The sequence below is a fragment of the Schistocerca piceifrons genome, chromosome 5 (genome assembly GCF_021461385.2).
Source record: "Schistocerca piceifrons isolate TAMUIC-IGC-003096 chromosome 5, iqSchPice1.1, whole genome shotgun sequence".
NCBI lineage: Eukaryota > Metazoa > Arthropoda > Insecta > Orthoptera > Acrididae > Schistocerca > Schistocerca piceifrons.
The window spans coordinates 79,386,974-79,413,927 of NC_060142.1; the positions used below are offsets into that span (position 1 = coordinate 79,386,974).

Consider the following 26,954-nt stretch of genomic DNA (forward strand, 5'->3'; position numbering starts at 1 on the left):
GAACGGGAATGGCATTTCTCACCTTGCGGTTGACAGTGGAAGCAAGACTAAGTAGAAATCAAGAACCATTCATAGCATTTGTAGACATGGAAAAAGTATTTGGTAATTTCAAATGGGGCAAGATGTTCGGAATTCTAAGGAAAATAGGGGTAAGCTGTAGGGAGAGACAGATAATATACAAATTGTACAATATCCTAGAGGGGATGATAAGAATGGAATACCAAGGACGAAGTATTCGCATTAAAAAGGACCTAAGACAGGATGTAGTCTTCCGCCCTACTGTCAATTTGTATATTAAAGAAGCAATGATGGCAATAAAAGAAATTTCAGGAGTGGAATTAAAATTGTAGGTAAAAGGGTATCAATGTTACGATTCACTGCTGACATTGCTACCCTGGGTGAAAGTGAAGAAGAATTATATGATCTGCTGAATGGAATGAACAGCCTAATGAGTACAGAATATTGACTGAGAGTAAATCGAAGAAAGACGAAAGTAATGAGAAGTAGCAGAAATGAGAATAGTGAGAAACTTAACATCAGAATTTACGTTCAGTAGATGAAGTTAAGGGGTCACTTAGTTGAGGATTTCTGCTACCTAGGCAGCAAAATAACCTATAATGCATATATGCATTCCCTTCACGTGTTTAAGACAAGTATTACGCACATTTATGACATCGGGAATGCTCAGTAACAGCCAAGCTACATGTACATTTAACAATTTAGCATCAGCAAGAGCATTAGCGATGAAATCATAGGAGGCAATGTTGTGCAACCTTAGTAGGGACAAGATCCGACTATTCGGGAGTAGGATATTACAATCTGAGACAGTGTTCCGAGACAAACTTACGTCACAATGTCCGCAAACACACACACACACACACACACACACACACACACACATATATATATATATATATATATATATATATATATATATATACGAGAGAAGTAGGAGAAAGGGGTGGTCTCTCTTGTCCCTGGGGAAGACAGGCCGAGCCAGTCGCGAGGAGCCACTCAAAACGCACGGTCGAGTAACCGGGGCGGCTCTGAAAGAACGGTCGCGAGTGCATGTTTCAGATGTTAAACAAGATATAAAGTGAAGTTATTAGTTATAAGAACGCCACGTGTCGTGTGCAGGGTCTATCATTATGTTAAGTCAGAAAACGGGATTAATGTGTGTAAAGGGTCGAATATAATGGCGTAGTCACGAGTAGGACTAGCACTGTGCTTTGCGAATAATGTCCAAACTCGGTTACTATTTGTATGTGTTATCACCATGGTCCCACTAATTATGCCTTTCAACACTGAGCCTTGTAAGCGCATGCTGTTTAGTACTATCTCAATACATTATTATTATTATTATTCTACCGCTAGGATGTGGATGGTGGTGGTGGTTAGTGTTTAACGTCCCGTCGACAACGAGGTCATTAGAGACGGAGCGCAAGCTCGGGTTAGGGAAGGATTGGGAAGGATATCGGCCGTGCCCTTTCAAAGGAACCATCCCGGAATTTGCCTGAAACGATTTAGGGAAATCACAGAAAACCAAAATTAGGATGGACGGAGAGGGGATTGAACCGTCGTCCTCCCGAATGCGAGTCCAGTGTGCTAACCACTGCGCCACCTCGCTCGGTTAGGACGTGGAAACATCACGTATATTACCATTAGGGAAACAGTGTAATTCGAAACCGAACATTTCACAATTAGCGGTGTCGGGATGAATCATGCACAACGATATCTGTCAGAGGGGTAATGTAGCCGGCCGCGGTGGTCTAGTGGTTCTAGGCGCGCAGTCCGGAACCGCGGGACTGCTACGGTCGCAGGTTCGGATCCTGCCTCGGGCATGGATGTGTGTGATGTCCTCAGGTTAGTTAGGTTTAAGTAGTTCTAAGTTCTAGGGGACTGATGACCACAGAAGTTGAGTCCCATAGTGCTCAGAGCCATTTGAACCATTTAGAGGGGTAATGTGAATCAGGTGGAACAGCGCACAGGACTGACGGCGTGTTTATACTGTACGCACTGTCCACCAGACAGGGACTAGTTGCGAACGGAGTAACGCGCCCGTGATAGACTCCAATGTTCATGCGTACACGTGTCGAATTTTCTCATTGTAAATCTCTAAATCAGTGTGGCAGATACATGGCATATAAAAACGATGTATATGTGGATGTGCTTCTTGTCCCTGGAGCATTTGATAACCGGAATGGCGTTGCCGCTCGTGAATATGCTGCTAGATATCTTCGTCGACGCCATCCAGAAAAAAATGTGTGTTGTCATCTGGAGCTGCGCCTTCAGGAGTCAGGTTGTCTCCTTCCACTATCGCGTGACAGAGTTCGTCCACGGACTCGCTGTACCCCAGCTAGTCAGGAAGCTATTCTGGAGGTCATACACCGAGAACCTCATCGAAGTACACGTAGCTATGAAGGCAGCTGCGTGTCTTGCAAAGCACGGTCGTTAACATGCTGCACGAGCATGGGTTGCACCCCTATCATTATGCTTTCACGAAACATCTGCATCCTGCACATCGGCATCAGAGAATGCAATTCTGTGTGATTCCAACAACAGGAAGCCAGCGATGACTTTGTGAACACCGTAATTTGGTCAGATGAACCAACATTCACTCGTAAGGGTGTCTTCAATATGCACAATACCCACCACTGGTGTGAGGTTAACCCGCACATCACCCACGACCGTGGATACCGAGTTCGCTTTGGTATCAAAGTCCGGGCCGGAATATTGGGCGACAGGTGCCTGGGCCCTACATATTGCCTGACCAATTGACTGCACGAAGGTATCATGCATTCCTCTCGAACTGTCTGCCTGATGCGCTGGAAGATTTTTCACTACATGTTCGGCAGAGGATTTGGTGCACCTCCACACCCTGGAATTAATGTGCGACAGTATTTGGACAGAACATTTCCAGGGAAATGGCTCGGACGTGGAGGTCCAGTTGAATGGCCACCGCTTTCACCTGACCTAAATCCCTTGGATTTCTTCCTGTGTGGACACCTCAAGGAGCACATGTAGTCTACTCCGCCGAAGAATGTGGAAGAATTGGTAGGGCATGTTCGTTCTGCTCTTGTTACTGTGCATGAACCTTTGGTCGAAGGGATCAGAGCTGTATGATCCGGCGAGCTGCACAATGTCTGGCCTCGGGGGAGGTCGCTTTGAGTTTCCGTTGATCTGAGGACAACATATTCTGTAGTGAAGATCATGCGGTCGTTAATATGTACATTATTATTATCACTAGTTGCTAATGTGCGACGTCTGAGCCCTCATATTACGTGCAGTATAAATGACAAATAGATGTTGTGTTATTGTACTGTGCTGTCACCTTTAGCATTTCGAAACTAATATTGTTTTTGTAGTTATTCTGTTCTATGACAGGTCATTTGTTTCAACTGTCTATTTCTTATTTGCCTAACCACGTATTTCTTATGTTCAGCGGTACAAAATGTTGTTAATTTAGGATACGTGTGACTTAAGAAATGGTGTATATTACAAAATAAAATGTCAGAATGAATTTAGCAAATAACAAAATGCGCCCCAACCCAGTATCGAACTCTCGACCTCCTGCACGCTAACCAAAACCTCACAGTACAACCATTACGTGCTGACAGAGATAGTTGCAATACATGTGGTTACAGTGTTGCCAGAATGTCACTCCTTAACGTCCTTTTTCTGCTGGATGTACTCACCGGACGAAATTTTGTGAGAGACATTTTTTATCGCTGGCATGTGAGGAGTCGCGCTGCGAAGCCCGAGTGCGCGAATTTCGCTTCACCATATGTAGTAACTTAAGCAAAACGCAATGTTTTTATGAATGGAGATAAATAAGTAACACTCATTTTTGTAAGTAACATAGTTTGACTGGTTATTAATGGAGCAACAAATGGTTCAAATGGCTCTGAGCACTATGGGACTCAACTGCTGTGGTCATTAGTCCCCTAGAACTTAGAACTACTTAAACCTAACTAACCTAAGGACATCACACACATCCATGCCCGAGGCAGGATTCGAACCTGCGACCGTAGCAGTCCCACGGTTCCGGACTGCGCGCCTAGAACCGCGAGACCACCGCGGCCGGCAATGGAGCAACACAAATAACAACTATCATCTTAGTGATAGATGACTTCAACGTGAATCTCTTCATTCTAACTTTTTTGCTGCAAATCTTGAAACTGTGTAACCAAAATTGATACCTGTAGCTACACTATTTTCGACTGACTAAGGTACCCAACTAGAGGCTCGTAGTGGACCTAAGATATTTCTTAAACAGTTTGAGTTTTGAAAAACACCTCTCTCACACACAGATCTAAGAAAAATCTTAACGCCAAAATGAGATTGGGAGCAGATTCAGAAAATTCGTATTCAGCTACGAAATGTAAGAATCTTAATGGTGAGCAATTTAAGAGATTCTCTTTTTGGAACTTCGACTGCTTGCCATTACATCATTTGATCAAAAGTATGCGGACACCCACAAAAACATACGTTTTTCATATTAGGTGCATTGTGCTGCCACCTACTGCCAGGTACTCCATATCAGCGACCTCAGTAGTCATCAGACATCGTGAGAGAGCAGAATGGGGCGTTCCGCGGAACTCACGGAGTTCGAACGTGGTCAGGTGATTGGGTGTCACTTGTGTCATACATATGTACGTGAGATTTCCCCTCTTCTAAACATCCCTAGCACCACTATTTCCGATGTGATTGTGAAGTGGAAACGAGAAGGAACACGTACCACAAAAGCGTATAGGCCGACCTCGACTGACAGAGACCATCGACAGTTGAAGAGGGTCGTAATGTGTAATAGGCAGACATCTATCCAGACCATCACACAGGAATTCCAAACTGCATCAGGATCCACTGCAAGTACTATGACAGTTAGGCGGGAGGTGAGAAGGATTTCATGATCGAGCGGCTGCTCAAAAGCCACACATCAGATCGGTAAACGCCAAAAGACGCCTCGCTTGGTGAAAGGAACGTAAACGTTGGACTACTGAACAGTGTAAAAACGTTGTGTGGAATGACGAATCACGGTACACAGTGTGGCGATCCGATGGCTGTGTGTGGGTATGGAGAATGCCCGGTGAATGTCATCTGCCAGTGTGTCTAGTGGCAACAGTAAAATTCGGAGGCGGTGGTCGTCTCTTTCATGGAGGGGGCTAGCACCCCTTGTTGTTTTGCGTCGCACTATCACAGCACAGGCGTAAATTGATGCTTTAAGCATCTTCTTGCTTCCCACCGTTGAAGAGTAATTCGGGGATAGTGATTTCATCTTTCAACACGAACGAGCACATGTTCATAATGCACGGCCTGTGGCGGAGTGGTTACACGACAATAACATCCCCGTAATGGACTGGCCTGCACAGAGTCCTGCAAGGATGCCATCTGGAAATCTCATCTTAATTGTCAACTAAACTTTTTACAATCGTGGGAAGTTGCTTTTCTGAGGTTTTAAGTAGATTTCTGGGCTGTATAACAGCAAAAACTTCTGCTATACGCTCCATGGTTTTATAGCGTGTATCGGTTTCTTGTGAAAACCTGTCGATGCGCTCTTAACGTTGACCTTCTCAGTTCCTGGCACAAAATCAACGCCTCATCTGTAGCCTTCTCTCCAGGCATTGTTTTCTTCTTCTTCATATTTCTATGTTTCCATAGGAATGCCCCATCTTGTCACAAGTATCCTCTCTACATCGAAGTCCTTCATCAGGAAGATAATTTCTCTTGTCTTAACACTTCTCGTCTTAGTAATGCAAATTCCTAACTTGTAAATACTTTCGAACATGGCTGACTTCTTCTAAGACAGTTTTCCCTACACACGAAAAAACACACAAAAGCGAGAAATCAAATAATGCAGACAACAGAGTTGAGCAGTTCTTCTGGTTTCTATGCTTTCCGAAGAATCAGACAGTTCTTCAGTGGCATAGATAACCTTCTTAAACCACTGAAACACATGTTTAACACCTTGGCAGCGAGCTCTCCATCGTGTACATGAATGTCTGTGGGTAGAAATTGAGTAAAACACGTGCATACTTTATAAGATTCCAAAAAAAGTTACACATAATGCAACTGTTATGTAATCCGCACAGACTGAATGGTTTGCACTGGGTACAAACATGCCTTAGGATTACGTTCACGTATCTTGGTTGAACTACACCCATCGTAGAAGCACTGTCGTATCCTTGTCCTCGCCACATTGTTATACCCAGACCATACTGTTGAATAACTTCCTTTATGCTAACGACTTTCTTCCCAGTTTGCTGTAAATAACACAGGAATAACTTCTTTTATTTTTTTGTTTTTTTTGTTTTGTGTGTGCATGTGACGAATGATTCACTGATTTGATCTGTGAGCGAGATGTCCGGCATGCTGTCAAAGATGATACAAAACTACATAGAATTTTTTATATCATTTAAAAACACTTCTTTAAAATTTTTTCGCATAAGTGAGATACATTAATTTTGCGTAATGAGGGATAAATAACTTGTATATATTTTGCCCGACTATTCCTGAGTGGACTGTTTTAGTCTGATCAGATGTGGTCCGCAGCTCGTGGTCGTGCGGTAGCGTTCTCGTTTCCCACGCCCGGGTTCCCGGGTTCGATTCCCGGCGGGGTAAGGAATTTTCTCTGCCTCGTGATGACCGGGTGCTGTGTGATGTCCTTAGGTTAGTTAGGTTTAAGTAGTTCTAAGTTCTAGGGGACTAATGACCATAGATGTTAAGTCCCATAGTGCTCTGAGCCATTTGAACCATTTGATCAGATGTGCCATTGGTACAGCCTCATATTTAGATAACACTTTGACCAGCTGCAGAAAAATTCCATTTTTTCTGCCAAAATATGCTCTCAAAGTGCCCACGGAATGGAAGATTTAGTGTAGCTAAAGACGTAATGGCGTCTAGCGATCTTTTTAAAATATCCCTCCGTTTCTTTTCTGTTTTAAATGCTGTAGTATGATTAGATTTTCTATTGGAAATCGGACTTCTTCGAAAAGTTTCGTATTTTTCAAAACAAGCTTGATGTTTCACTGAGGTGTCATGGTTGTAAACTTTCGGACTAAGTGTCCATCAAGCTCGAAAAAGTAGTAACAAATTGAGATGTATTGTTGAAACTTTCTTCTGTGCTTAAAAGCCTACAGAAGAAATAGTACAAACTGTAGTATGGCATCCACGTGTTCAGGACTTTCTCACCGTTTAGGTGACTGATACAGAAGCAATCAGACGTCGCTATCGGTTAGCTCATTTTGTCTTATCCTTATCGCCTTATCTGATAGCAGACAAATGGTCCATCTTTGTTTTGAAATGCTTGATGGTTCAAATGGCTCTGAGCACTATGGGACTCAACATCTGAGGCCATCAGTTCCCTAGACTTGGAACTACTTAAACCTAACTAACCTAAGGACATCACACACATCCATGCCCGAGGCAGGATTCGAACCTGCGACCGCAGCAGCAGCGCGGTTCCGAACTGAAGCGCCTAGAACCGCTCGGTCACAGAGGCCGGGTTGAAATGCTTGACTCCCTATTTTAATTAAGCCAAATATTAGATGTTCTGGAACAGGGAAAGGCCATTAGGAGCCTAAAACAAAATATTACTGCTACTTTCAGTGGTTTCTTCTTCATTCCCTCCCTCTTCATCTGGTGTACTGTTCTCCGAACTATCTTCGTTTACATTATAATTATTTACAAGACCTTATACCTCTTCTTTGAGCTCTTCAGCTTCTTCATGAATGCCCTCTCTAATTTATTCTTGCCTTTTCGTATTTCTGTGAGCTTTCTCGTCATCTACAAATTTATTCTGGGACTGAGATAATTTTAAGATGTCTTCTATCATATCATTTTGACCTGGCGCTTTTTCAATACTTGATGCTAATGTAGACAGTTTAACAAAGATCAGCATGAGCTGACCAGCGACTGGACTTCCAAAACTTTGGACTCCCGTTTTTTCTATCCTTGGGCGACGTCATTTCATGTTTTTATATATTGACGACTTAAAAGTTTTCTGGGTTTCGTACCGCATCATAATGTATAACCTACTGCTGCTATAGAAAAGCCAACGTTTCGGCCACGATTGCAGCGGCCTTCTTCTGGGTCTAATGGTGCGTTCTAGCTATGCAGTGTCCTTTATATTTTGTTGTTAGTGTTCACTGCGCATGCCATTACGCCATAATTTTAAAAAGGTAGTTAGTTTATTGGTCACTTAAGGAAGAAGGAGAGGGAACTTTATTTTAATAGGTTATTGCGGTGGAGGGAGAACGTGTCCTCTGTTGTCCATTAGCTCTTGTGTTATGTGCCATGATTGTTGGCCACCGTCGAATGAGAAGTTGGCTGCTGTTTACCAACTGCTGGACGTCGGCCGCGCGGCGGCAGTAACTCGCCGGTAGTGCCCGTGCCTCGTGTTGACAGTGCGGTCTGTTGGGCTCTGATTGCTGGCAGCCAAGATGGGGCAAGCCTGAGTCCATCCTCCCTGTTCATGTTGTTAGAGTGTTTAAATATTTCGATGGCCTCTCTGATTTTGCGTTCCGTCATAATTGGCTGCTTGGCCAACACACAGGCTTCGCTGAGTTTTATTTCTTTTCTGCAGTCATGGTGGTGTTCTGCCACTGCGGATTTGTTGTGTTGCCCTAGACGAATATAACGCTCGTGCTTCCGAATGCGCGTTGCTATTGGCCCACCAGTCTCGCCGATGAATGCCTCTCCACATTCGCATTCCACCTTGTAAACGCCTGAAGTGTGTAATGCATCCTCCTTGTCCTTGGTGGAGCCTAGCACGTCCTGGATCCTACGACCACTATAGAGGACAGGCTGCACTCCAACGCGGCGAAGGTGTTTGCCTATTCGGTCAGTGACGTTTTTCACATACGGTAAGTGTACTGTTGGCTGCAGTTTGTCTATTTCCTGCTTACCTCTCTTGCTTGTGTTGGTCGACAAGTCTGTGTTTATTGACTTATGGTTGTAGCCATTGGCTACAAACGTTGTCCGTAACCTTTTAAGCTCAGATGTGATGTTTCGAGCATCACTTAGGTGCTGAGCACGGATTGCCAAAGAGCGGATGACAGAGTTCTAGTGCGCTGGGTGGTGGTAGGATTGGGCGTGCAGATACCTGTCAGTATGTGTAGGCTTACGATATACTCTGTGCCCCAGTGTGACCAATAAACCAACTACCTTTTTAAAATTATGACGTTATGGCATGCGCAGTGAACACTAACAACAAAATATAAAGGACACTGCGTAGCTGGAACGCACCATTAGACCCAGAAGAAGGCCGCTGCAATCGTGGCCGAACGTTGGCTTTTCTATAGCAGCAGTAGTTTTTACATTACGACGCAGTACCAAACCCAGAAAACTTATGTCGACTGACTCTGGCCGCGGAAGCCTACGCAATTATATTTTTATATAGGTTTTAAATTATATTTTTGCAAAAGAAATATATTTTATCTAAAAATTTATTTATTTTAGTCGATAAGAACAACTATTCATTGATAAAACCGAAATAATTATTCAAAAATGTTAATTCGTAAAATGTAAACAGCATTTACGTATCAACACTTAGTGACACTGAAATTATTACGTGCAAAATAAAGGCAAACTATGTTAGTTTTCAAACAGTGTCTCAGCATTATACCATAAAACGCTTTATAGCGATAAAAAGCTTTAGTTCGTTAAGGCTTCTGTGCATACAACGTTGAAAAACTTTTTGCACACACTTCCTGACAAGTAGCACACTATTGTAGTGTACCAACCAGTAGTGTGAGCCTGAGCGATGTATTGCACGAGTGCTGAAAACAGGTGAGTGCGGGATGTCGTCACTGAAACACCTGAGCAAGGCTGAAGCAATGTAGCGAGGGAGGTAAGCTTGCTGAAACAGCGAACTCAGCTGTACCGCATTGACCAGCGCAGCAAGCGGCAAGGCAAATTTCCACACCGACATTGGCAGCGGTGTTTTAGGATGTGTGACAAATGGTGGCGCATATGCACAACAAGTGTGGCGCAGCCGACTGCATCTGCTGGACATTTTTGTAATGAAACAGTTCGTAGTCTTGCAGGCCTACCAGGACTATGAGGCTGTGCTGGATGATGTCGTCACAGGGACCTGCCAGTAGCAATCGCCAGTTTGAGGCCCCGACTGGCCAGTAGGTATACGCACTAGGTCCCTCCCCGTGGAACTTACAAGGGGACCCAACCTACTCGTCATCGCCGATTTTATAGTGTATACAGGACTTGGCCAGAAACCAAAGTGACGGAAGTGATTTTATGTCATCTAGTTGTCTCTGTAGAGCTGTACCATGGGAAGCAAGGAGAAGATGCTGTTTGGTGGCCACTATCCTCTTTCTATAACACAAACTGCACGCATAGATTAACTGGGTTCTTTATTCATAAGATCGGAAAGTTTACATAGCTCAAGATATACGTTGTGGTATAAGCTCTTCTGTATAGCTGTATAGTCCATGTTAGCCTCACTGCGAGTGGAGTACAAAGATGTTCACAATTACGATTGTTATGTGCTGCCTGTCTCTGAGTTAGCGGCGGAGCATTTTTTTTTTTTTTTTTTGGAAATTTGTGCTGACGTCTTATGGGACCAAGCTGCTGAGGTCATCGGCACTGCTTAATCTAACTTATGCTAAGGACAACACACACACCCATGCCTGAGGGAGAACTCGAACCCCCGACAGGGGGAGCCGCCCAGACTGTGACAAGGTGCCTTGGGCTGTGCGGCTACCTCGTGAGGCGATACAGCGGAGCTAACTGCTACTGCGATTCCCTCTGGGGTGCGACTGATGACACGAACTAAATTGGTGCGACAGACTCGAACTAACTGTCCCTCTGGTCCGCGGCCGAGAGGGCGTTGGTAGCGCGTTTCCTGCGAGTCTGTTTTTGGCCTCTGTTGATCTTCTCGCAACTTCTATGCCGCATGATGTGCTGGCACCAGCTTACGCTAGCACAAGTGGGAACTCCAGTTGGCCAAAGGTTACGAAAATAACTGCATTTTGTCGTGAGCCGGGTGAGGCATGAGTCATCTACATTAACCTACTTCCGAGGTAACGGTTGGAGCAGTGGAAAGAGTACAGAATGGTAATTCAGAGGTTGTGGGCTTGAGGCCCTTTGGAGCAGCTTTTTTACTCTCAATTTTTACGTTACTTACCCTGTAAATAAACCGAAATAATCTTGCATATATTTAATATTATTAATTAATAATTTATTAATATTTTTGTAAAAGACAAACAAGAAACGCAAAGGAAAATTTCTGATTATAAATAAATTTAGAGGAAGGGAGGGTAAAGCATACATGAGAACTTCATAAATGAAATTTGGTACTTCAATTACAGTCTAAAACAAAAAAAGATGCACCACAAGGAAACTATCTGAATGGGGTAGAAGTCAGCAGATGTGATGTACATGGCAAGCAAATAATTACACTTTCAAAAAAGTGGATATTTTTTTCAAATGAAAGTGCTTCACAACTTGAGCTAGTCAATAACTCGTTTGTCCACCTCTGAGCCTTATGCAGACAGATATTTGGCTTGGAGTTGATTGATAAAGGTGCTGGATGGTCTTCTGAGCGATATCATGGCACAGTCTTTCCAACTGGCGCGTTAGATCGTCAAAATCCTTAGCTGGTTGGAGGGTCCTGCCCACAATGCTCCAAACGTTCTCAATTGAGGAGACATCCGGCGACCTTGCTGGCCAAGGTAGGATACGGCAAGCACAAAGGCAAGCAGTAGCAACTCTTGCTGAAATATAAGCCCTGGGCGGCTTGCCATGAAGGGCAATAAAACGGGGGGTAAAATATCGTCTATTTATCTCTGTTCCATATGGGTGCCACGGTTGATAACCAAAGGCGTCGCCCCATGAAAAGAAATGACTTCCCAGACCATCACTCCTGATTGTTGGGCTGAATGGCAGGCGACAGTCAGGTTGGTATCCTACGGCTGTCTGGAACATCTCCAGACGTGTCGGCTGCCTGAAACCTTATTGACTGGAGAAGAAGGTCTTCAGTGATTATTTGAGTCCTGCTTCGAAATGAGCCTCGATGACCTGCGAAGACGTGTCTGGAGACGCTCCAGACAGCGATGGATATCAACCTGACTGTCATCCACCCCACAGCCCGACAACCAGGAGTGAGGGTCTCGGATGCCGATTCTTTCCATAACAGGATCGTTCATTTGTCATCCGTGGCACCCGTACAGCACAACGGTACGCCGACGATATTCAATGGTCCATTTAGTTGCCACTCCTGACAATCCATCCTGGGCTTTGTGCTTACATTTCAGCAAGATAATGTCTGCCCATACACTTCGAGAGTTGCTACTGCTTGACTTAGCGCGTGTCAAACCGTACCTTGCCCAGACAGGTGAGAATATTTGGATCATTATGGGCAGGACCCTCCAACCAGCTCAGGACTGACGATTCAACTCGCCAATTGGGCACAGTTTGGCAGAATCAGTGTCAAGCCGTACAACATCTGGCATAAGGACCAGAGGTGAACCAGCACGTTACTGATATGATCAATTTGTGAAACTCCTTCTCTTGAATAAATGACCCAATTTTTCTGCAGTTGCACTCATTTATTTGCTCCCACATTAAATCAACTTTACTGATTTCCGTCCAATTCGGATACTTCCGCCGGCCAGGGTGGAGCGGTTCTAGGCGCTACAGTCTGGAACCGCGCGACCGCTACGTTAGCAGGTTCGAATCCTGCCTCGGGCATGGATGTGTGTGATGTCCTTAGGTTAGTTATGTTTCAGTAGTTCTAAGTTCTAGGGGACTGATGACCTCAGAAGTTAAGTCCCATAGTGCTCAGAGCCATTTGAACCTTTTTTTTTTTTTTTGGATACTTCCTTCGTGGTGCGTCGTTGTTTTCGTTTTCTTTTTTTGTCTTAGACTTTATTTTACAGTTGATGATTTACAAGTACTGGGGTGATATTTATCGTAAAAACAGGGTAAGCAGTAATTTTCTCGGCATCTTGTACACATTGTAAACACCACAATATTAATATGGATAGTTGTTTTAAAGATTCCGTACAAAACAAATTTGGTTTACATTTATAAAGGGTTCTCTCTCATCGCACAGTTTGACAGTAAACCACACGTAACGCATTATTGTGCCGTTATTGGTGAACATAACTTGTGATGTTCAATGAAATATATTTTGTTGCAATCTTCTCAGGATGCGATTTCTTTTTCTCATTCAGCGAGACAAATTTTGAATCTTTTTGATCAAATTATTTAGCTGACGATAATAGTAAATCACAAGTTTTGACTAGCGGTGTGTTTCTGGCGGCTACTTTAATCCTTCTTCATCTTGAAGAATCGCGTCATGGAATTGTGGACTTGTTCATTCTTCACACGAGTCAGTTAACAGAAGAAATTTGTTCTCTTCCAGATAGGGTTTTATCATAACAGCTAAAATGTATTGATCATTATTTCGTTTTATTTGCAATGTGAATAACTCAGAAGTAGCAAATAAAATGCTCCCCCCTATAGACTCGATTTCACGACCTTCGAATTACCGTTCTGTACTCTTTTCACTGCGCCACCCACAGCCTGGTAACTGAGGTAACGTAAATGGCTTATGGTCACACGACCCACTCCAAAAATGCTGTTATTTCTAAACCATTGGCCATCTGAAGCTCCCACACCTACGACTTTTATTTCTGGCAAAGTTCCTCAGAAGTCCAACACTTCGCAGGCAAGTTCTCTACCATCCGAGCCATCTGTGCACAACTATCCCGTCCTGACAGCTTCACTTCTGCCACTACCTCATCTCCTACTTTGCAACAACTTTGTGTGTCTGCGTAACCTGCGCGACTAGCACTCCTAGAAGAAATGTTCTCTATCTTCGGCTTTTCCTCTCTGTAATGTTGTCAACCTTCGCAATGCGATTAATGCTAATTTACCAAGAATTGTGTAACCCTCAGCAATTATTGAAATTAGCTGACAGGAAACAGGGGCTACTACATAAGTCTTTCTCGCGGGTATCCGGGAAATTTTAGCACTACGTAACTTGCACAAAACGTGGCAACGCACAAAAGTATCCGTTAGAAGCAAGATACTTTTATTCATAATGACACACACATTGGGTGCCTCACTCTATAACTGGTATGGTTGTTACTTCTTTTCAAGATTGTGTGTGGAACACAACGGTCTGTAACAAAAAACACGGTTCCGACGCAAAGCCTACTTCACACGAGAGGTCCGTAGAGTTAAACGCTCTGCATAAAAATGCAAAGCTCTCTGCAGTATTTTGTCTCCTAACTTGATACGACACAACACAGTGCTTTGGAAGTTGATCCATACAACTGGCCCTGTCAACTTTTTCAACTTTAACCATTGAATATTATTCAGTAGGTCCATTTTGACATGCTCCTTAATACAGTGTCTACCAGACACTCGGGACAGTTCTCAACGGAAAGGACTGCAGTGAATAAAATGTCTCGACCAAACTCCTTCCTTCCAAAAATTAATTCACAGCATTACAGCTAATTCGCAGCGTCTAGTGGTCACAATATGTGTACTCAAATGATTTTGAGCACTATGGGCTTAACATCGGAGGTCATCAGTTACTTAGGACTACTTAAACCTAACCAACCTAAGGACATCACACACATCCAAGACCGAAGCAGGATTCGCACCTGCGATCGTAGCAGTCACGCGGTTCTGGACTGAAGCGCCTAGAAACTCTCAGCCACAATGGCCGACCAATATGTGTAGTGTCGTGGCATATTAGTATATGTGCTGACAGGATACTTAACGAACACAGCAGTTTCACTTACTCACTGACGACGTCGACTGGAGCCAGCAGCTGTTGAATGCTCAGGCAGCGGCAATCTTCAGACGGCAGACTCGCCACCTTCAGTGCTACGGTGGGCATCGGCGTGCCGGCCTGGAACATCAATCCTGCTGTGTTGTGCAATAGACATAAATTGCTACGTAGAACTCATTTATGAGCATTACTACAAAGGCAGATAGATGTTACTTATGCTTTAAACCAGTCAAATGTAGAGCATGTCTGTTAAAACACAGATGAATATCACGTGCAGAAATTATTCATGCTCAACTGGTCAGGTAGCGCTTAACATTGGCAACTCCTTTGCGAGCGGCGGTCTTAATGCTTTTAACACATCTACATCTAATAATATGCAGACCAAAGTGAAGTGCATGGCAGAGGATACGTCCTATTCTCAACAGAATTTTTCCCATTCCATCTATGTATGGAACATGGGATGGGTGAATGCTTAAAAAATTCTGTTCATGAAAATCACTTTGGGTTTGCTGCCGGATCGTAACATCAACTCGATTCGGCATTTCGGCGATCCAACTGGTCGCCATCTTGAGGAAAATGCTGCTTCTGCTGATGAGTCCCACTGATAACTGACGCCAAGCTTTTTTTCCCTTTATTGTTATTTCACTACCCATTATGGAGCGGGCTGGCAGTGGCACAATATGCCGCTCTTCAGCCAAGAGAGATACAAAAAACATAAGCACTCAAGAAAAGAATACATAAACGAGAATGGTAAAAATGGGTGAATAAACTATAAAAAAAAAGATGAGTAGAAAAGGTTGATTAAAAAACATAGATGAGAGCCACACACACACACATGCGGAGACCAAAGCGAAAACTAAGAAACACCACAGCGGGAACACAGATGAGTGACACTGGCAACACTGTTGGTGGCGATGTAACGTAGCACTGCACACGGCACTGGAGAAACAACGCCAGGCTGCCAATCGACGTCCTGTATAGGCCTCCGTTCCGTACACGGCGCATGCGCCGCCCATCACAGTTGCTGCCTTCCAAGACTGAGAGGTTGCCCCGCCCTTGCTAGAACACTGGCGGCAACGATATATCGCACTCAGGGACGATATTCGAATACTCGGACTGGCCACACCGAAGAACGTTCGATGCGGAATAGTACAGGATTCCACGACCTGCTAAGAGGAAACCCATTGTCTCTGTTAATTAAATTATCTGCCAATCTAATTTCATTTGCTTCTTTATAGACACTCTTCCAAAAACCGGAAGTGTTGGCAACTATCACAGTTTCTTCAAATTTTATACCTTGTCCCTCATTTAAGCAGTGTTCTGCTACTGCCGATTTTTCCGACTGTTGTAACCTCGTATGATGGCGATGTTCCACACACATGTCATGATCTGTGCGAATCGAACGGCCGATGTTAGCCTTCCCATATTGACACGGAATTTTGTACACACCGGGTTTCCTGGACCCCATATCATCTTTCACAGAGCTGAGTGGTGCCCTAATCTTAGAAAGTGGACGGAACACACTCTTAATGTTAAAATTCCTTAAAATTCTTCCTACCTTAAACAATACGCCCCAGCATAAGGGATAAAGGCTACCGATATATGTTCCAGTCATGGTCCAAACTCCATAGCCCGACGAATCTGCTTCTCAGAGTATCCATTTTCCGTACAACAGCCTTCAAATGCGCAAGTTCTTGTGTTAAGCTGCACGAGTCGGAAACGGCATATGCTCTGCGTACCAAGGTCCTAAGGACGCCACTGCGTTGGTATGGTGGATGACAACTCTTAGAATGCAGATACCGATCCGTGTGCGTCGGCTTTCGGTGAACACTAAATCCCAAAGTACCATCAGGTTTTTTATAAACCGTAACATCTAAAAATGGAAGCATCCCATTACTTTCAACCTCCATGGTAAATTTAATGCGGGGATGAAGACAGTTGAAGTGGTCCAAAAATCTATTAAGAGCGTCACGTCCATGTGGCCAGACGAAAAAGGAATCATCCATATGTCTCCATTTTATTCCACGACTGAAATCACTGACGCTGAGCCCTTCAGATGTATTAGTGAGTTTTGATGTGGTATCTCTGTTTACACGAGTCCCTTTGGAAGAGTTCCTTGGTTTTAGTGAAAAAATGTATGAAGAGTTGGTGAAGCTTTGTCGTCATGTGCTGACATCCAAGCACTTTTTATTTCCGGCAACGTTTTTGAACAGAATCACGGAGTGGCTATGGGTAGTCCTTTATCACCCATAGAGGCAATTTATTTATGGAGGACTTCGAGGATATGGCACTTAGGACTTCGGCTTTGCAACCAACGTGCTTCTGGAGACATGTGGATGATTCTCTTTCCGTCTGAAACATGGACGTGATACTCTTAATAGATTTTTGGACCACTTCAACTGTCTTCATCACCGCATTAAAATCACCATGAAGGTTGAAAGTAATGGGATGCTCCCATTTTTAGATGTCATGGTTTATAAAAAACCTGATGGTACTTTGGGACATAGTGTTCACCGAAAGCCGACGCACACAGATCGGTATCTGCATTCTAAGAGTTGTCATCCATCACACCAATGCAGTGGCCTCCTTAGGACTTTGGTACGAAGAGCATATGCCGTTTCCGATGCGGGCAGCTTAACACAAGAACTTGCGCATTTGAAGGCTGCTTTAAGGAAAATGGATACACTGAGAAGCAAATCCGTCGGGCTATGGAGTTTGGACCATCACTGGAGGTGCATGAAGAGGAGCGTAGATCGGTGGCCTTTATCCCTTACGCTGGGGGCATATTGTTTAAGATAGGAAACATTTTAAGGAATTTTAACATTAAAAGTGTGTTCCGTCCACCATCTAAGATCAGGTTACTACTCGGCTCTGTGAAAGACGATTTGCGGCTTAGGAAACCCGGTGCATACAAAATTACGTGCCAATATGGGAAGGCTTACATCGGCCGTTCGATTCGCATAGTTCATGACAGGTATGTGGAACATCGACGTCATACGAAGCTACAACAGCAGGAAAAATCGGCAGTAGACGGTTCAAATGGCTCTGAGCACTATGGGACTTAACGTCTGAGATCATCAGTCCCCTAGATTTTAGAACAACTTAAACCCAACTAACCTAAGGACATCACACACATCCATGCTCGAAGAAGGATTCGAACCTGCGACCGTAGCGGTCGCGCGGTTCCAGACTGAAGTGCCTGGAACCGCGCGGCCACAGCGGCCGGCATCGGCAGTAGCAGAACACTGCTTAAATGAGGGACACGGTATGAAATTTGAAGAATTTGTGATAGTTGCCAACACTTCTGGTTTTTGGAACAGTGTATACAAAGAAGCAATTGAAATTAGGTTGGCGGATAATTTAATGAACAGAGACAATGGGTTTCCTCTTAGCAGGCCGTGGAATCCTGTACTATCTCGCATCAAAACAGAACGTTCTTCGGTGCGGCCAGTCCGAGTGTTCGAATATGGTCCCTGAGTGCGATATATCGTTGCCGCCACCTCCCAGTCTTTAACGGCAGCAACTATGATGGGCGGCGCATGCGCTGTGTACGGTACGGAGGCCTATATAGGACGTCGATTGCCAGCTTGGCGTCAGTTATCAGCGGGACTCATCAGCAGAAGCAGCACTCTCCTGAAGATGGCGACCAGTTGGTTCGCCGAAATATCGGATCGAGTTGATTTTACGATCCGGCAGCAAGAGGCTTTCAAGATTTATTACGCCAGGAAAGCCTACGACGTCCGACTCCGTTTATGCTGTAGATAGTTCAAACTTCGTTTCACGATCCCTACGCGAGCGAAACTTGGTGGGATGGGTTGGGCTGTATGTTCCTAAATTCACTTCTTAATGCACCTTCTTGAAACTTGGTGAATATGATTTGACGACATAGTTGTACACAGGGTGCCTGAAAAGCTTGTAAGAGTGTTGCAGGGTAGGCTGTGTTGAGAAATAACTGTTAAGAAACAAATTTCATACGTTGCGCCGTTTCAGAGTTAACTAGCACTGAAGTTAGCCAATCTACATCTACATGGTTACTCTGCAACACACACGTAAGTGCCTAGCAGAGGGTTCATCGAACCATTTTCATACTACTTCTCTACCATTCCACTCTCTAATGGCGCGTGGGAAAAAGGAACACCTAAATCTTTCCGTTCGACCTCTGATTTCTCTTATTTTATTATGATGATCATTTCTCCCTGCGTAGGCGGGTCTCAACAAAATATTATCGCATTCGTAAGAGAAAGTTGGTGATTGAAATTTCGTAAATAGATCTCGCCAAGAAGAAACCCGCTTTTGTTTCAGTGACTGCCAACCCAACTCGCCAGAGACGACGTCGCCAAACGTGTTCTTCGTTTAGTTTCCTAAAACCGAACAAGAGAGCGGTACGCAGATTGGACATGTGGTGGTAGTAGGGATGGACAGCAGCCAAAGGCTGGGCAGTCTCGCGCGCAGGCATCTACGCTATAACAACTGACGTAGTTGTATCTGGCGGGCCGCTTGAATTTGCGCCCGCAACAGCCTAATTGGCTAACTTCAACGCTAGTTAACTCGGAAGTGGCTCAGCGTATCCATTTTTCCCTTAACAATTATATCTCTGCATAATCTACCCTGCTACACCCTTACAAACGTTTCAGACTGTTTTTGACCTCACCAACATGCGTCTCAGATATACCACCAACGTCTGAGAAATTTATTTATGCGGGTGACATTGCCATCGGTAACTAAACTTCGAGCTTTGCCCAAACTTATGACTGTACTGACAGAAGACCTTCCAATAATACCTGAATATTTAAAACAATGGGCGCTCCAGTGAAATCCAAACAAAACTGAAGTCACGTCGTTTCATCTAAACAACAGGTATGAGCAAAAAACTGTTATTATCCATTATGATAAGTTCACAATGAACCTTGATAGCCGGCCGCGGTGGCCGTGCGGTTCTAGGCGCTTCAGTCCGGTACCGCGCTGCTGCTACAGTCGCAGGTTCGAATGCTGCCTCGGGCATGGATGTGTGTGATGTGGTGTCACCGCCAGACACCACACTTGCTAGGTGGTAGCCTTTAAATCGGCCGCGGTCCGTTAGTATACGTCGGACCCGCGTGTCGCCACTATCAGTGACTGCAGACCGAGCGCCGCCACACGGCAGGTCTAGAGAGACTTCCTAGCACTCGCCCCAGTTGTACAGCCGACTTTGCTAGCGATGGTTTACTGACAAATTACGCTCTCATTTGCCGAGACGATAGTTAGCATAGCTTTCAGCTACGTCATTTGCTACGACGTAGCAAGGCGCCATTACCAGTTACTATTGATGCTGTAAAACATGTACAGTCACGAGCGATGTTCACCAATTGTGGATTAAAGTTAAGTAGTCCAGCAGCTACGTATGTTATTGTCTATATTAAGTACCTTGTCCTGTTCCAGACCTCACGCCAGCCTGCGTTAGCTTAAACGCGTGCCTTTCGGCTTCCTCATAGTGGCTTGGCTGTCTCGCCAAGCCACAACATGTGATGTTCTTAGGTTAGTTAGATTTAAGTAGTTCTAAGTTCTAAGGGACTGATGACCTCAGATGTTAAGTCCTATAGAGCTCAGAGCCATTTGAACCATTCTGAAGCGTAATAAACAACCTACGTAGGTTGGTGTCATTCTCGATAGAACACTCACCTTCAAACAACACCTGGAAAAATATGTAGCAGAACTGAGAACTTGAACTAACCCGATTCAGAAGCCTAAACTTTAACAATTAGCACAAAATCCCTCGTACACTCAACAGCAGAATACTGTTCTTCTGTCTGGATCAATAGCTGCCATACCAACCTTGCTGGCACACAGCTAAACCAGGCGATGCGAACCATAACTGGAACTATTAGACCAACTCCACTCCAATGGCTACTATCAATGAGTAATACAGCACCTCCACTAACTAAAACGACTGGCATTTCTCAAATAACAGTTAAAAAAAAAGTAATGCCAACCCAACCCTTTCCATTCTTGTCGATATAGATTTCCTTAAACGGCAGCAACTGACACTGAAGTCAAGACATCTACTGGTACCTGTAGCAGTCGCCAACCACCTTAGCGACTTCAACATCAGTGATCATCGGACATCACTTTGGCACGGTGAGAATGTCACGAACTCCTTCCCCGTGGCAGGTCCAGCTTTGAAGGTACCAGTAAACTTGCCATAAGTGCAACTTCAACAGGATTCGCAGAAATCATGGTATTTACAACGAAAGACTGTCTCAGTGGGGAGCTCCAGAGTGCCCCTGATGCGACAGATGTCGAATCCAGTCGTCCGTCATGACTTTTCTTGGCACTTACCTGTCATGGCGCTTAGTACAGCACTCTTGAACTTTGCATACATAAAAACACCAGTCTTAGAGATGAATGTTACATGGAGACTGATCAGGTATTATGTAATCTGTTCCTGTTTGCACTTTATAAGCAGAAACACATATCTTCCTATTGAGACTCATAGTCATTGATGCAACAATGGTCTTATTACCGCTGATTCCATGCTCCACAATTGGAACGAAAAGTTCCCGTCTGTTTGTAACGAGAAGATCTAAGATGTTAGCCACACGAGTGAGTTCCCTGATTAATAGCTCAAGGTGATTTTCGGATAAGGCACTTAGATTGATTTCACACGACTCCCTGTCTCTATTTCCTTACCTAATCGTGTGACTCTCCCACGATGTAGCTGCTAAGTTGAGATCTGCACCTAATACTTTAGCACTATCAGAAAATTTATACGCTCTCTTCTCCTAGTGTTCTCTGAAATGTTCCACGTCTGCCGGGTGGTTATAATTAAACTTTCCCTATTTAACATGTTATAACACGGAAACTAATTACCGTACGAGTATCAGTCTTGCTAGCATTAATGTCCAGAGTTTGGGGTGCATGATTTCCATGCGTTACAGCGCCACCGTCCAGTTCCAACTATGGCCACTAGGTGCCGTGATCAGTCACCGTGATTCATAGTCTCACACACCTGATCAGTAGCAGTGCACTTGTTGACATGCCAACATGAGCTTGGACAAAAGGAGCAGGGCATTATCGGAGAAGCTCTGTTATCAAGACAACGCTCATTCTGCAGCTGCACTTCCAGGACACACAACGACGTGTTGACATTGCACTCCACTTTCTCGCAAGGATTGATGTTGACGAGGGCTGGTCCTGAACCATCCAATGGACAGACGAAGCTCATTTTTCTGTGAGGTTCTACCGTATGGTGTGCCTTCACGGTTACGTTCATCATTGGCCCATTGTTTTTTGAACAGGTTGGCTTTGAAGGACCAAATACGTGCAGTGTGACTGGCCAGCGTTACTGCTATAAGCTTCGCCAGCGGGTCATACACGCTCTACAGAAGAGAGACGCATTGAACTCAACAGTTTTCGTGCAAGATGGGGCACCACCGCATATCGCTCGCGAATTCATCTGCTTCTCCGAAACACATTTTGAATCGGTCGAACTACCAGCCTATCGTTTCCAAATGCTTAGTCGGCTGCATCAGCAGATCTCACTCCCTGCGATTTCTGGTTGTGGGGCTACCTGAACGACAGGGTTTAGCAGGGGAACATTCACACATGTGTTGATCTGAAGCGCAGCGTAACAAGAAAGATAGCCAGCATACCTACGCACATGCTTCGTTCTGCTGTGCAGAATGCAGTCCTGCGCTTTCAGACTCTTCTCGACACTCATGGGCGCCATCTCGAGCCCTGTTTTAGAAGTAATGGTATCGGTATGTAATCTACATCTACATTTATACTCCGCAAGCCACCCAACGGTCTGTGGCGGAGGGCACTTTACGTCCCACTGTCATTAGCTCCCTTTCCTGTTCCAGTCGCGTATGGTTCGCGGGAAGAACGACTGCCGGAAAGCCTCCGTGCGCGCACGAATCTCTCTAATTTTACATTCGTGATCTCCTCGGGGGGGTATAAGTAGGGGGGAGCAATATATTCGATACCTCATCCAGAAACGCACCCTCTCGAAACCTGGACGGCAAGCTACACCGCGATGCAGAGCGCCTCTCTTGCAGAGTCTGCCACTTGAGTTTGCTAAACATCTCCGTAACGCTATCACGCTTACCAAATAACCCTGTGACGAAACGCGCCGCTCTTCTTTGGATATTCTCTATCTCCTCTGTCAACCCGACCTGGTACGGATCCCACACTGATGAGCAATACTCAAGTATAGGTCGAACGAGTGTTTTGTAAGCCACCTCCTTTGTTGATGGACTACATTTTCTAACGACTCTCCCAATGAATCTCAGCCTGGCACCCTCCTTACCAACAATTAATTTTATATGATCATTCCACTTCAAATCGTTCCGCACGCATACTCCCAGATATTTTACAGAAGTAACTGCTACCAGTGTTTGTTCCGCTATCATATAATCATACAATAAAGGATCCTTCTTTCTATGTATGCGCAATACATTACATTTGTCTATGTTAAGGGTCAGTTGCCACTCCCCGCACCAAGTGCCTATCCGCTGTAGATCTTCCTGCATTTGTCTGTAATCGTATGATGTCCCTAGTAGCACATTAAAAGTGTTTCAGTTGAATAGATTCTGCATTATTTCTCTTCCCCATGTCCTTGACATTAATGCTACCGAGTTTGGTTTCCGTATGGTGGTTAGGTTCCTTGTTATAACGTGTTCAATAGGAAAAGTTTAATTATAACCAACCGGTATGTCTGGTCAAACGCCGGGTCTGGTTCCTCGAATGGCCGACGTAGCCGTCCTCATTTTCGTGTTGTGCGGCGGGCTTGTATTTAATGGTACAGTTAGTTGTAGGAGGTGAGGGAAAGTATCCACAAGTTGTAGGCATGGATAGTGCTGGCCGCTCTGGAACACGGGAGTGCGGTCCCGATAACTCAACCACTGGTTTGTGGTCCCTATGAGTGTAAAATTAGTCTCCAGTGAGAAAACATGGACTTTATTATAAAGACAATCGCTGAAGCTTCGTTTACTGTTTGCGAGTGGTTACTCTGAGCAGGTGTGGGCGTCTTCGGAGTTGTTCTGTACTGTCGTCGTTCTCAACTTGAGAGCAGCAGGCTAATTGGGTTGTCAGAATTATATGTTAAAAACTCTTTATCATCGGATTCAACTCGAATTTAGTAATTTTGTGCCGAAAACAGTGAATTTTGCCTCAAAATCGATTCATAGAACCGATTCTCTTAGAATTTTTGGTAGTATTCGCTGTTACGTATAAGTAAATAGAATTGCGACAATTTACTCAAATGTTCAAATGTGTGTGAAATCTTATGGGACTTAATTGCTAAGGTCATCAGTCCTTAGGCTTACACACTACTTAGCCTAAATTATCCTAAGGACAAACACACACACCCATGCCCGAAGGAGGGCTGGAACCTCCGCCGGGACCAGCCGCACAGTCCATGACTGTAGCGCCTTAGACCGCTCGGCTAATCCAGCGCGGCTACAATTTACTCCATATATCACTATGTTGCAGCAAAACAGTTCTAACAAAGTACACTGCTAGCACTGAAAATCTTGTTTCGAACATCTTAGGGCTATGTAGTAAAATACTACTACATCCGTTAAAAATTTAAAATGCGGTGCTGTATGTTGTATGGAAACTGCGTGTTAGATGTGCTTCACTTCATTGACATTTCGCTAAGGAGTTTAGATATTCTTCAAATGACTAGTAAAACTGCTGGTGTATGTGCGATATAACAAAGCGTCGCTGCAAAATTTACCTTGGGGAAGCGGAAGGTAACCAGGTTAGCGTACTGATTCTCCAGGGCTCCAGGTCTGCCGTAGTAAACGAATGTGGCGTTGGCCACTGAGGAGACGTCGTTCTGGATAAAGATCAGCTTCCTTCCGTCGGGAGAAAACAACAGCGATCCATCCTGGCCCACGGTCTCCACTGGGTGGGACCATGCTGGAACATTAAATCGTTTCTTCAGGCACTGGTTGCTCAGGAGTCAACTGACAGTCTCAGGATACTAGTGTACATACCCTGTGAAAGAAACAAAAAATATCGCACTGTGGCGGAGGACACGAGCAAGAAACATTTTGTGAAAGGCTGCAGTATTAAGCAGAGCTGATCCCTAGGTTTCACTTTAGCACACATCTTCTTCAACAGAGTACTAGTTCATTTCACATTGCTAATCCAGCCACCTCCGTAACCGATGGCGCTAACTCATGAATGTTTGGTGGCGCTCGACCCTGATATAGCAGGTTGATACCGTGGCGGGGTGAAGCTCTCCCACCACCCATCTTCGGTCGGCGAGGGAAGGAAGGACTGTGCTGTTTAGTCGCTGCTCTCCAGCCCTCGCGCCATTGTCCTCGATTCGAGTCCAAACTTCCCCATAGTGTTTTGTGGAGTGAGGACCTGCCACACTGTTGACGGGAATCCCTATGGAGGAGGGAGTTAAAGTCCAGTGGTCCTCTTGGGTCTATTCGAGAAACATAGGCTACTGTAAACTTGTGGCTGACTGGCCCTATGCTGAGATATGCTAGATCTGAAACAAGACGCTGGTTCACTGAGAGACTTATTCCAGTCAAATAAACCTACTGTGTCGTGATCATGCACTGTGTGTGTGGTCAGTTACGTGAAACGATTGAGAAATATGTTTTCTCGTCTCCAATTGACCGTCAGAACAACGAAATTATAAGGAAGCGTCGCCTTTTCTTGCCTCTGAATTGCTAACATCCGAGATCATAGACTCCTGAAACATGGGTGGCTTCGGTCTGAGGGTGAATTTGCATGGAGATAGATGTACATAGAGTGAGAGCATGTCCTAAACAGTACAGATTTCATTCCATGTAGGCTTTCACGGCCGGCGTCTTTATCAGTAAACACTTCCGGGCTAAGTTGCCGTGGTCGATCTGTAGAAACAAGCGTGCTAGCCAGGACGTCGCACTATTATACACGTATGTATAGAGAGGCAATTGAAATACACAAACATCAATACAATTTTAATCGTACAGAAGAAGGATTAAAATTGGATAAGATATGGCGGTCGACGTTGCATCAATCACGTGATAATCGATTGCCTGCAATCGAGAGAACAGACGATAGCCAGAGATAGCTGCACATCGACGCCACGTGACGTGTGGTGGCACCCCCTACGATCTCTATATAAGCGGCGGCCCCAGCTCCTAGCATCCAGTCGTCGACTCACCTCGGAAGATGTTCTCCGTAGTTGAGAACGAAACGTCAGGGAGAAGAAGTTCTACAGATCGACCACGGCAACTTAGCCCGGAAGTGTTTACTGATAAAGTACAGATTTCGTTCTACTTCACTTGTGTGTTCTTTAAGTTATTTAATGTAATGGTCATTATGAGTGGTACACATTGCAAACGATATTTCTCCTGAAAAGTAAAGAGTATTCTGGCATCCTAAAAATATTTAAATACTCATTGCCAGCAGGCAAGCAGCCTATCAAATACCGAGCGACGTGGAGCAGTGGTTAGCACAATAGACTCACATTCGGGAGGACGACGGTTCAAACCCTCGTCCGGCCATCCTGATTTACGCTTTCCGTGATTTCCCTAAAACGCTTCAGGAAAATGCCAGAATGGTTCCCTCGGAAGGGCACTGCCGATTTCCTTCCCCATCCTTCCCTAATCCGATGGGATCGATCCCTGTTTAGTCCGCTCTCCCAAATCAACTATCAATGGATCTACGGCAGTGCGATATCTTCTGCGTAAGGGACACAGCTATAGATGAAGCGAGGTGTGTGGCAACGAAGTTGCGCTGTGCGCCTGACTTGTACACGTCCACCTGCAACGCCTGTTTGAAACGCTTGCTACAATCAACCACATCATCCTGTTTTAAGCACTATGTTTCACCCTCTCCCCCCTGTCAGCATCATACAATGCAAATATGACGTCACACTGAACACCCAGTATAGTCACACACGGGCGTTTTATACAGGGTGTTTCAAAAATGACCGGTATATTTGAAACGGCAATAAAAACTAAACGAGCAGCGATAGAAATACACCGTTTGTTGCAATATGCTTGGGACAACAGTACATTTTCAGGCAGACAAACTTTCGAAATTACAGTAGTTACAATTTTCAACAACAGATGGCGCTGCGGTCTGGGAAACTCTATAGTACGATATTTTCCACATATCCACCATGCGTAGCAATAATATGGCGTAGTCTCTGAATGAAATTACCCGAAACCTTTGACAACGTGTCTGGCGGAATGGCTTCACATGC

The 26,954-nt window shown here is 44.6% G+C and overlaps 1 protein-coding gene across 1 annotated transcript in view; it reads right to left on the bottom strand.

Annotated features, from left to right (window-relative positions):
- LOC124798751 (venom dipeptidyl peptidase 4-like) overlaps nt 1-26,954 on the bottom strand; it is a 329,107-nt gene that overhangs the window by 146,382 nt on the left and 155,771 nt on the right. Inside the window, exons 9-10 of the mRNA XM_047262278.1 lie at nt 24,477-24,661; nt 14,772-14,881 (exon numbers count right to left, since the gene is read on the bottom strand). Coding sequence (XP_047118234.1) covers nt 14,772-14,881; nt 24,477-24,661 — 295 coding nt within the window. The remainder of the gene's footprint in view (nt 1-14,771; nt 14,882-24,476; nt 24,662-26,954) is intronic.